The 12,330-nt window shown below is 37.2% G+C and overlaps 2 protein-coding genes across 4 annotated transcripts; one reads left to right on the forward strand and one right to left on the reverse strand.

Annotated features, from left to right (window-relative positions):
• Positions 1-7,283: 7,283 nt before the first annotated feature.
• LOC112273662 (uncharacterized) lies at positions 7,284-8,815 on the forward strand. 3 transcript variants are annotated; one of them, XM_024502684.3, is made up of 3 exons: positions 7,284-7,853; positions 8,015-8,080; positions 8,267-8,815. In XM_024502684.3, the coding sequence occupies exons 2-3, from the start codon at positions 8,046-8,048 to the stop codon at positions 8,595-8,597; spliced, it is 366 nt and encodes a 121-aa protein (XP_024358452.1). In that variant the 5' UTR covers positions 7,284-7,853; positions 8,015-8,045; the 3' UTR covers positions 8,598-8,815. The 3 variants fall into 3 exon arrangements, with proteins under 3 accessions (XP_024358452.1, XP_073385600.1, XP_073385601.1); XM_073529499.2 differs by lacking the exon at positions 7,284-7,853 and having other exon boundaries at positions 7,860-8,080; XM_073529500.2 differs by lacking the exons at positions 7,284-7,853; positions 8,015-8,080 and adding an exon at positions 7,860-8,014.
• Positions 8,816-9,276: 461 nt separating this feature from the next.
• On the reverse strand, positions 9,277-11,100 carry LOC112273661 (small ribosomal subunit protein uS7). Its single transcript, XM_024502683.3, has 4 exons — positions 10,963-11,100; positions 10,011-10,282; positions 9,685-9,888; positions 9,277-9,583 (listed from the first exon to the last, which is right to left on the reverse strand). Exons 1-4 carry the CDS (start codon positions 11,020-11,022, stop codon positions 9,529-9,531), a joined length of 591 nt encoding a protein of 196 aa, XP_024358451.1. The 5' UTR covers positions 11,023-11,100; the 3' UTR covers positions 9,277-9,528.
• Positions 11,101-12,330: the final 1,230 nt, after the last annotated feature.

Genomic DNA, 12,330 nt, shown 5'->3' on the forward strand with positions numbered 1-12,330 from the left:
TTTTATTCATTTGAGGCCTTTGATATGGAAAAGAGCTGCTTTATTACAACCAATATATATCTTTATGAAAAATAAACCATTTATAAATTTAAAAATCTATTTCAAGTTGTGAATAAATAATTTAAGTTATATAATTGAATGCATAATAGCTTAGAGATTCAATATTTTATAGTTTTATTCTAATATTTGAATATATATTTTATTTTATTTATTAATAATTAAAATTTATTTATAATTTAACCACCAATTTCTAAGAGTTCATAGTTTAACATACATTATTCTATATCATACGAATTGTTATATGTAAGCATTTCCAATTTGAAGAACTCTAATTACCTATTTTTCCAAAGAGACCTTTACAATATGTTTTGAATCAATAATATTCAAAAAAAAATTCTTAAAAGTTGTTTGAATATCTTTGCCCAATGAATGGTATCTTACATAACTAGAATATTATCAAAAGTACAACATATAGATAAAAAAAAAATGATTTAATTAAAATAAAAAAAAACTATTATAAAATCTATTATAGTACTCTTTTATTTTTAGAATACTTTTGCTACTTTACAATACTTTTAGATCTTGTAAGACATATTTAATAGAATAACTAGATAACAATAACCCAATATGATCTTTCAATCTCTTTTGATTTGATAAGCAAGTATTGTTTGATTTGATAAGCAAGTATTGTTGGTAATCAAGTTGACTAATAAGAAGAAGAAGAAGTGAAGTGCCTTTCTTTCTTTCACAATATTGAAGGATTGCTTTGAATCGCAATCCCATAAAATATTCCTCCATACATTTTCTACGTGAACGAGTGAACACTAACTTCTTATCGATATCGAGAATCACTCTGGTTAAGTAAAGGCATCCGCACCAACTGCACAGCGTCGAAGCTTGCGCCTCCATGTTCGGGACCGACTAATCTCGGCACTTTCCACGTTTATTTGCGCATGCCAAGTGATATTTGCGTACGCTTCCCGCTCCAAGTGTTTTTCGGGTGCTCGGAGACGCACACCCTCGTCGCTTGTCGTAAAAGATTGGTTTGTGTGCTGCCGCTGCTGCTTAGGCAGATGGCCTCCACATTGTGTTGCGGTCGAAGTTGTGACCCAGTCGACGATTTTTGATAGAAAGTTTGTGACACGTCGTGGTTGGGTGTAGGTTGATCCGTTATTCCTCACTTGTGGAGCAGAGCAGTGTCAGCACGAAATTTTGTCTGGAAAATTCTCTTGCATCTCCTCTCTCTCTCTCCCTTTCTCTGCTATCAAGATCTTTCACGTCGGAGGCATCGCTTGCTTTTCTGTGAGAATTTTTGTCCTTCGACAACTCCGTCAGAAGATTTTGAGCGGACTATGAGCACCGCCTTGCCGCTTTAGTTCTAGTACGACTGGCATTGGAGTACTAGGTAGGGTCCGGCACATCTGAGACCTCTGGAACTCAGTTTTCCGTGTGTAAATCAGCTGAGAATGATGTGCGAGTAGTCCAGATTTAATGCATTTTAACTTAGTTTTCGTGAGGCTTGTTTGGTTTAAGTGAAGATTCGGAAGTAGTGTAACGATGGAGTGTTTTGATTTAGGGCCGAAACGCATGGCACAATCCATAATCTACCTCCTGTTACTCACCCTCTTCTCTAGTGTTTTGGCAATCGACTCTCAAAGCCCCAATTTCATATGCGGCAAGTCGTGCAGATGTCCGTTAGGCGCCGGTGCGCAAGATCGCGCTGATAGGAAATTGGCTGCTCTATCACCACCTTCGGAAGCACCAGCATCTGCACCCCTTCCTCCGGCGCCACCGCCCAACAAACGACCAGCGTTGATTACCCCAAACGCTAACTTGCCAGATTCTGACCTGCCGCCGTTGCGCACACCGCCGTCGCCTGGGCAGCCTGCAGCCTCGCCTGTGGAGACTTCAACCTCGCCAGTCTCCTCGAAAAAGCAAACAAACGTAGCAGTGGGTCTGGGGGTCGCATTGGGAGTTTTTGTGGTGTTGATCGTTTCAATTTCAGCAGCAGCATATTTCAAACCTGATTGGATGCCGTGCTGCAAAGAGACCCGTCGAAGCTACTATGAGCGACAATTGCCCACCTAACGAAAACCATGTGCCGTAGACCAGGAATGTGATCAGATTGCATCTTTCGCATGGAGCACCACGACGTTCGACAACTGGCTTCGTCTTCGAAGACTTCAGTCAGGATGGATCTGAATCCAATGTGAAGAAGGCCTTGGTGGGGGCCTGTAGCGTGTGGAGTCGCCGCACATCAAGTTCTGAACGCCGGGGATTGTGTCAGGAAAACAATTTTACAAAGTATACATATTCTCACTGCTTTGGATCAGATCTGCAAGCGGATGAAGAGTGACAGTGTTCCGTATGTCCTAACCCGAATCCTCGTGGTGAGCTATGACAGGTTTGTTCTGATCTCGTAATCAACCGAACGGAATCAAACGAAGTCCAGCATACTGAGGGGTTTGGGAGGCATGAACGTGATCAGAATGTCACAAAGACGCATCGCCAGCACGTCCTTAGCGGAGATGAAGCAGCAGTGAAGGCTTGCTTGCTAGCTGAGTTGAATAGTCCCAATCCTTCGATCACGGAGAGTGCATTCTGGATCAATTCAGGAATTTATAGCCACGTCTATGGAGTTAGATTCTATTCTAGTGCAATCTTAGGGCCGTAAGAGTTTTGGATATGGGAGACATGAATTGATTCTTCGAGAAAAATTCTGCTTAGTCCATGTATACTTCGGCTTGAAGCTGCAAATCCCCACGAGGACTTCATTGAGGAGACCTGAGAATACTGCTGTCAATTTAATGATCCGATTTCTTTCATTTCTTTCTTTCTTTCTTTCTTTCTTTCTTTTTTTTTATCGTTTTTGCAACTTTCTTGTACGATTCTTCTTCTGTCAAACCATGTATGGGTTGTGTGTAGCAGGAGGGGAAAGAATCTAGTGCTTACGGGTACTTTGGTTGATTCTCTCACCCGCTGAAATAGATTCACATGTATTCATTTTCAGTGTTGGAAGTTTTCTGAATGGAAGACATAAAAAAATAGGCATCTGAAAAGTAATGCAGGCTTGTGTTGTGATGGCTGCAACTTGCCTTGTAACCAGAAAAAGCGATTGCAGTTTTTGAATGCCTTGGAGTGTCGGTATACTGCGAGGAAGCATACTCACACCATCAACAACTTGGGTGATGGAGTAATGACTTCGAGACTCAACCAGTTCTGTTGAAGTGCAGGGAATAGACATGATAGACAAGATGCAATTTCATGTTTGTGTTAGGCAAGGGAGATGGAAAAGAACAAAACTGTATATAGAACTGTTCTTATGCATTCTTATTTGGTCTTTGATTGCTTACTTAAAGATGGTTTTTGGCACTTAATCCATTGTGTGTGACAATTTTTATTTACATGACATATAGATACACAATTTTAAGCTATTAGTATGAGACCGTGCAGACTTGCAAACCTCCACCTCCGATCAATCGAGTACAAACTTCTACCATATTCTATTCTACATGGTGGTTAGTACTCTAATCAATTGTGTGTAACAATTTTTATTTACATGTCATATAGATCCACAATTCTATCTACTAGTATGAGACCGTGCAGACCTGCAAACCTCTACTTCTAGTCAATCGAGAACAAACGTCTAACATATTCTATTCTACTTGGTGGTTAGTGCTCTAGTCCTTTGTCCTTATGCTCCTAACTCTCCATTAATGTGCCTAAATCATTTAATCAAACTTCCTAAGGTTCATAGTTAAAAGTTTTTCTCTACCCAACTTTGTCTACAAAATTAGTACTACCTCTAAAACAGTGCCAATTTTTGTTTTGAATCAACAACTCCAAAACTAAAGCACATGCCACCTCTATTGTGAGCTTTTGAGTTGCCTATTGAATTGAATCTATGCTATTGTGTTATAATATAGCTATTAGATGAAAATATATATATTATATTATAGAAGAGTTTAATTTAAAATGTCATATCAAATTACTTTAAAAATATAGATAAAAGTTAGAAAGAGTAAAATAATTTAGTTTTAATGTTATCTTTTGATTAAAAATATATATATAGATATATATATATATATATATATATTTATTTATTTATTTATTTATTTATTTTGTAGGACCATAAATAAGACAAAAAATACATGGATTAGTAAAATGAATATTATATGCGCCTTGATGTGAAAGTAAAGAGTAGCTTTTAGCAAAACTTATAGAAAGAAACCTTAGATTGATACCCAAAGAGGACTATTTGTAAACTAGGATCAAAACCAAATCCCAAAGCACAAAACCATGCTCCCATAGCAAATATAGGATTGTTTTGTTGATTAGAAAATAAGATTTAAGAACAAATTTAATAGTGTTTCTTTGAATGTTGGTTTTGAGGGATTTAAGATTATAATGACTTTAAAAGAGCTTTGCAAAGTCAAGATTATTTTGAGTGATTTTATTTTTTGTGGAATAAAAAAGAGGTTTCATTTTTATAAATTGTGTAATTTTTTGTGGATAATCTATGAATAAAATTTTATAGATTTATATAATTATTTTTATTAAATTATATTAAAAATTTGAATTTATTTAGATTTTTAATTTGTTAAAATTCAAGTGAATGATGATCACAAAAATTGAATTTAGAAAGTGAGTGAGATTTTCTTTGATTTTAAGTAATATGCTAGTTGGATTGGAATAAATTTTTCATGTGCTAATATATTATTTATTATTTAAAATTCATATAAATTTTTAAAATAATTTAACAATTCAATGGAGAGATATTATTGTTAGAAGATTTATATTGAAATTGGAAAAAAGAAGATAATTGACATCCAAGCAAATTAGGAATATTTTCTTTCAATTTGTAATCTTTATTTCCTTCAAAAATTGTATACTTTTTGTCAATTAGTATTAATAGGCATGTGAAAGACTTAAATTAAGCTTAATAGTTCAAAAATATAATTATTGAGATTTACAATCTATTATAGAGTTTATTTAAAATTTGACTAGGATTAATAATTTCTTTAAGATTTCATTAGGATTTTTTGATGATTGTTTAAGATTTATTTGATATAGATTAGATTGTCATAAGATTTTTTTAAGTTATTCAAGATTGCCAAAAAGATGTTTTTAACACCTTGATTGTTTACATTAAGCCACTTTGCTTACAACTATGGTTCTAATGTGTTTATCATTGCACTTGCTTCTACAAAGTTGTACAATCAGTATTGAAGGTAATATCAAATAAGCTTCTTATTTGATAGAAGCTCTTTGAGTGATTAATAAAAGAATTGCACATCAAAAGGTGAGTGCTTCATACCAAATTTCTTCTCTTAAGGTTTTTAAATCTTGCTTACATATCTTTACCTTCATTTTGTATGTAATCACAATCGACTTTACCTCTTTAAGAAATTATCCTTTTTCAATAGTCAAATCTCAAAATTTAGCCTTTAGCAAGAATTTAGGACCTACTTTTACAAATTCTTCCAATCTTTTGACATAGGCTAGATAACTGCCAACTCTTAATATTATAACTTCTATATATTTTTCAATTGCTAAGAATAATTTTATTTCTAAAAGAAATCAAGCATTTATTTATTTTTTATTTTTTTATTTTTTTTATTTTTTTAAGTGCTATGAAATCTTGACTTTCAAGTGTTTGTTGCTACTCCCTTAGTTGTATTATAAAGGAATTGGAGTAGATGTCAACTTTGATAAAGACTTTATTATAGCTATAAAAATTTGATATCCAATCTCCAATTTTAATGGTTGGATGTTCCAATTTTCTTCACTTTCATTTAATTCCTACTATAAACTCACTTGTTCCTCAATCAAATGTCTAATTTAATTTATGTCAATCTCCACTAGCTTTCATAATAATTTCAAAGCATAACTTGGCTCTTTTATATGTACTTTGATCAATAGATAAGTAGATGCTGCAAGTGGTGTTTTTTTATCACCCAAACAAGTGACCAAAGAGGAGTCATTTATCATGGCTAATGAATGCTTGCAAATTCAAATTTCAGCACATCTTTTCTCAATTGATATTTTGACCATACAAATTTAAGTGTGATGGCCACAATTCCAATTTCAAAGTCAATTTGCCCTACACTCCTCATTGAGAAATGACCAATCATTGTCAATTCATTAAGGATCTTAGTAATTGGCATGTCACTACTTTATTTGAGACATGATTGAATTAGTTCACTTGTTCTTCTATTCCAATTAAATTGAAACTGATATAAAAACTACTATTGTTCAATTGTTTTTTCATGGAAGAAGTATAATACTATCCTTATTCCTACATCCACAAGTTAGTTTAAGTGATTAATCAAGATTCTCAATATCATTTGTACTTAGTGCCAAAATCAAATGCACATCCAAAATTCAACTTGTATTCTATTTTAAAACTATTCTACAATTAACTTTTTATTTATTTTATAATATTTTTTATAGTACTAGAAAGTTCTAAGAGTAACTCTTACTCTTGTCTCAAATTATTTCCAACTTAAGAATTGGAATCAATTCCATTTGGATTCCAAAAATTCTCCAATACTATCTCACTAAGAAGGTTTAATAGTAAAGAATGATTTCACTTAAAACTCTAGTTCTATTGTGCCAAAATATGGACCAAAGGATGCAATAAATTCTGGAAGTTGCAAAAAAAATAAAAAATAAATACAATTACAATCTATATACTATCTCTAAATATTACTTTAGCCAAAATAAGCTCATAATAACTACTTTTTAGCAATTGCTTTTATTCTTGAACCTCCCCAAAAAAAAAACATATTGTGCTTTAAAGCATTGAATGATATTTCATATATATATATATATATATAGTCAATTTATGTGCCACAAAACACAAGGATTCCCCTATAAAATAATCTCAAATGTAAACGTTACAATCAGTGAAGTGAGCTCCAGCGCGTGTCTCCTGGACAATATCCTCACTTGAAGAAACTGATCAGAGGGCTCTCCAGCTTCAGTTTCCAATGCCACCATCGCCTCTTGCTGCAGCCTTAGGGTTCAAGGATTAGCCCTGAGGCCTCACACCATGCCACAGCATGGAACCATGAGTTGCACTGGAGCTCTTGCTGCTCCTGCTCAGTCCCGTTGCTATCACTGCGCTCATGTGCTTGTCTATATCACTTCAGCAGCATAATCCACGGAACGTCACGCCTCATATGCTATATTCTCCATCACGTCGAGAGAGAGAGAGACTTGGAATCCAGCATGTCGAGTACAAGCAACCTTTCACAACTTGGATCTACAATGAGAGCTACATCCCACTCAACATCTCTGGTGGGGCAGACCCACCAAGAACGCTTACGGTCCAACAATAACCTGAAGGATGTTACAGGACTAACTGGAACTAGTTTTGCAAGCATCGCCATCCCAAGGTACAGAATAATGCCAGAAAAACCGCATGGGTTGCGTGGTCTTGTCGACTGGATATGCCATTGGGAAAGAAACAAAGTCGAACACACTCCAATGCTCGTCTGTTGCAAGCTGCGTGGAGGAATTCAGGTGTAGTAAGGTAGTAAGCGTGTTGAAACAGTCACTCGGGGTCCTGAGCCAACGTGGCGGTCGTGCTTCCTTTAGAAGCAAAGCATTCACTCCCGCGTTCATCATCTCTGGTTTGTAGGATTCTTGGATGGTATTGAAGGAGACGAGACGACAATTGTAAAGTCTCTGCAACCAGACTCATTAAAGTTTGTGGGCAGCCTCTGAAGCAAAATGTGCATTGCACCTGATACCTGCTGCCCAAAGCAGTTCATTGTTTTGAGGATCGTGCTCCGAATGTGACGCAAAGTAATCTTTGGTTCGAAGTTGTCATCTGGCGGCCTTTTCCGGTAACCAATTGCTGAGACAGCAAATTTCTTCCCATCGATTTGTTCAAATGGTTAAGTGGGCACCACGGCTTCAGAGGTTGTGTGTCTCGGTTGGCTGGATTGAGGTCGAGCATTGTGAATGCATTGTTCTGCGGATTCAAACGACCCGATTGCTAGTGCAGGTATAGATTACATCTGCGAAAATTGTACACGATGAGGCACGTAAGGACATCGAGTACTTTAAATTTGTAAGCTTTTCACCAGATCCTGAGCTTCTGTCAACCCTCATCAAGTGCTTTCGATTTATTACTTCTCTGCTTCTCAGATCAAGATATTATTTTTCTGAAATTAGTCGGAGTACGACTCACAAACTCCGAGAAGTACGTGACTGGTATCCAAAATGCTGTGTAATGGCGTATGATCTTCTGTCGCAGGAAAGTACTGCCGACCCTACTCATGGCTCTGCTGGTTCTAAATTGCTGCTCTAGCCCTGCTTGCTGTGTTCGAATACACGGGATCCCGGGCACCATAATTGGCAGGACGCTCCTTCAAGTGAACCCTGGCTGGGATGTCACGGCTATCACAACTCTAACTTCATCAACAGATGTGCAAGTGTTGTGCAAGAGAGAGGACGTCATAGTTATCGACGATCCATGGTGGTTGAAAGTGCATGTGTGGTCGACGGGGATGGAGGGATGGGTGTCGGATTACTTCGTCCTCTGCCGTCACACCACCGGCTTCTGCAGAGTTCCTTTCTGCACTTAACAGGAATCTGAATACATTCACTTAAGAAGGCACCGACCCAGAAGATAGTCTTTTACCGACAAGGGTCTTTGAGATGAAGGGCATGAAATGGTTTCGTTTATGTCTCGGACATGACAGCGTAAGATCCGCCGTAACAGTGACTTGATGCCCCCTTCGCTGGGGTGGATGTTAACAAACGTTAAGAAGTTTCAATTAGAGCCATTCGTGCTTTTAAGACATGTTCGGCTGACACGCGGTGGTACAAGTAGTATCGTAATTGTTTGTTTTATCATAATCAACCAGATTCCTTATGTCTGCTTCACTCAGCGCAGGTCTCACAACAAAAATTCCACTCTTCCGTTGCCCGAGAATAAACCAAATGCTCACATAGTAGAGTCCTCACAGATCATGCGACTGTTGGTTGTGCCATGCACCACCTAACACGTCTTCATTTGCTTCATTGTGCCAAGACTCCCTTTTCTATGTGCTTCCCTACTGTGGCTTGGCTCCCTTTCCTATGCCATTCTAAATCCTACCTCCTGTCACAAGTGTTGATTCTTTACTTTCTTCGAAGGACCAGTGCTACTTATCTTTATCATGTTCGCAATACCACCAGACACATATCCATATCATTCTTCCACTCAAAAACTGTTCCTAGATTCAGGTTCTGTGAAAGGTAGGAATTCTCCAAAAGAAACAATGAGATTCATTCCCCAGAGGATCAATCCTGTTTGAGGGTTTCATTAAGTGTGTGCCCAAGCAAATAGAACGCTGCTGATCGCGTAGCCAGTTAGAGCTACTGTCGAAAACTAAGAAACTAGCCACATCATTAAACCACATGTCAGAAATATAGATTAACCATGACGATTCTGGGAGCCAGAAGTTCAGAAGAAAATTCCACAAGGTAAAACTTTAAAGGACTCCTGAATCCAAGAACCATCGTGAAACTAGCTTAACGATTAGCCTTGGCCACACGCTCGATCTCGTCCTTCTTCTTTATAGCGTAGCTGTAAAAAAGAATTACCCACAAGTCAGAAAAAGGGTAGGATAACAATTTCTGCTCCAAAGAACAAGTAAATGTCGAAGACTTTCCCGTAACTATTCATACCTGTTTGAGGAACCCTTGGCTGCGTTAATCAACTCATCAGCCAAGCACTCAGCAATGGTCTTGATGTTTCTAAAAGCAGACTCTCGTGCGCCAGTGGTGAGCAAGTAAATAGCCTGGTTAACCCTTCGCAGAGGGGAAATATCTACGGCTTGCCTCCTGATAACTCCAGCAGAACCAATACGTGTGGCATCTTCACGGGGTCCACTGCAGCAGATAAAAGATATGCCTCATGCCACTAAAAATTGCTACAATTGAATTAGACTCGCCTCAAGAGTGTCGCATTTCATTTTCCACATCAAACACCAATAGAAAGATAAGATTCAAACCTGTTGATGATAGCATCAACGATGACCTGGATGGGGTTCTGATCAGTCAGAAGGTGAATGATCTCCATAGCGTGCTTCACAATGCGGACAGCCATCAACTTCTTACCGTTGTTGCGACCGTGCATCATGAGAGAGTTGGTCAATCGCTCAACAATGGGACATTGTGCCTTTCTGAAGCGCTTGACGGAGTATCGTCCGGCGGTGTGGGGTACGAATGTCGCATGCTTGTCTACGGATACAGCAATATAATCGGCCAACGAGATGTCATTAATCTGCAAGGACAAAGAGAACACCCTAAACATGAGGTTGCTGTGCAATGTAAAAACGGAGACCCCCGCCCTTGATCAGCGAATTCACAATTACATCGAAGTGCACATATTATACAATATACGCATAAAAAATATGTATATAAAATATTATATACATGCATAGAAAAATCAATACAGGTATTTGATGTTCCGTGATGAGAAGCAAACAGGAGCATAAGTAGAAGCCAATCCAATCATGATTTACGCAGGCCAGACTCCACATTACATTCGCAGTATAAAATAAAATAAAATAAATAAAAAATCCAATTTCGATATTACAGCGCGAAATTCATTACTAAACAAACAAAAGGGGGGCAAAAAGACCCCTATGACCCAACTATAGTTCCTAGACCAATCATGAGAACCGTCACTAGGAAGCCTATGCCCGTCTCAGGCATATTAGAGTCAGGTCCCCGTCGCAACCCTAAAATCAATGTAGTGAGACGACTAAGAGCGGAACGGACTCAGTCCAAGCCGCCAGGCATGGCAGAGGAGAAATTAACATTCTCTACTTGAAGGAATTGAATTTGCAACAGACACAGTCCTCCCAGTGAGCAGCAATCCACCGCCTGAGAAGTACTTCACAAAACCCGAAAACACGATCAAAATTTTCAGGGAAAAGAAAATCTAGCAGAGAATCAAACCTCGATGTCGTCGAAAGACCAGCGCCCGAAGAGCTTAACCTCCGGCTGAGCGACGGCCATGGCGACACAGCACAGATGCAGGGAGGGAAAGGGAGGGGGAAACGTCTCGTGCGGAGCTGCTGCAGCTCAAGGCAGGGTGAGGCGAGAAAGAGATCACGCCCGCGCTGCCAAGCCCCTCTTGCACTCCCACCACTGTAGCCCTAATCCCCCCCCCTGACGGGCAGCGGAGAGTATCGTAGCGGGCAGCGGTGATTTCCTACTAGGGTAGACTTCGACAGCGACGAACTTGCCCCGTTCATCGGACGGTGGACTACCTCCCTGACTGTGGCTGGTCTCGCCTTTGTCACTATCCTCAAGCTTTTTCGTGATATTTTAAAGTAAAACACACTACTTTCTTATTTCTGGGTTTTACTGCGGTCGTGATTCAAGCACTTTCATGCGCTGTGTATCCAAATATAGTCTGATTTGAATGGAGGTGTGATAAGTATAGGACATGAAAATTTACACCTCACTAAAAAGGAGGAAAAAAATTGAATGGTTTTTTTTTTTTTTTTTCATTCTTTTACTATTGTGTGTTTGAAATTTAAACAGTATGGATGTATCTACATATGCACGAATGAATATATATATATATATATATATATATATATCAAATAATTTAAAAAATAATAAAATAATAAATAATATTTTAGCAACATAAAATTAATTTGACTTATATATTTCAGTCTTTTTTTTTGTATTAGAATGACAAAAGAAAATTATTGATTACTAACTATAGTGAAATATGTAAGTTTAAAATATTTTAAGTAAAATGATTTCCAAATATATTTAAGAAAGTAGGTTAAAGCTAGTTATTGAATTAATTTTAGAAGTTCATATATATCTATATATATATGTATGTATATATATATATATATATATATATATATATATATATTGTTTTTCTTCTCTTCTCTTCTATTTTGTAATCATTGTAATTCTTCTAGGTATTTTTACGTGTTGAGTCTTATGTTCAATTACTTGTAGATTTGTTGTTCTTTAATAAATATTCTTTCATGGGATTTTACACTTTGTTTATCTATAATTTTTTGTTTAGAAGGTGTAAGAATTTGGAATACTAAAAACAAGCTTTTTGAACCATAATAAGGACAATGAAAAGAATTCATTTGTTGCACATATATAATTTTCCAACAAAAATTTTAGATGGATGAATCAAACAACAAACCAATGGGTAAAATATTGATTCAAAATCTTATTAGGTCATATGATCTTCATGACTTGTCTCTACTTTAGATAAGATAGCTTTGCAATAAGATTATGTTCTTGCATACAAGAGAGTTATAAAAATAATTAAGTGTTGTCTCAAAT

This window comes from Physcomitrium patens, chromosome 20 (assembly GCF_059467195.1).
Source record: "Physcomitrium patens ecotype Gransden chromosome 20, ASM5946719v1, whole genome shotgun sequence".
Classification (NCBI taxonomy): domain Eukaryota; kingdom Viridiplantae; phylum Streptophyta; class Bryopsida; order Funariales; family Funariaceae; genus Physcomitrium; species Physcomitrium patens.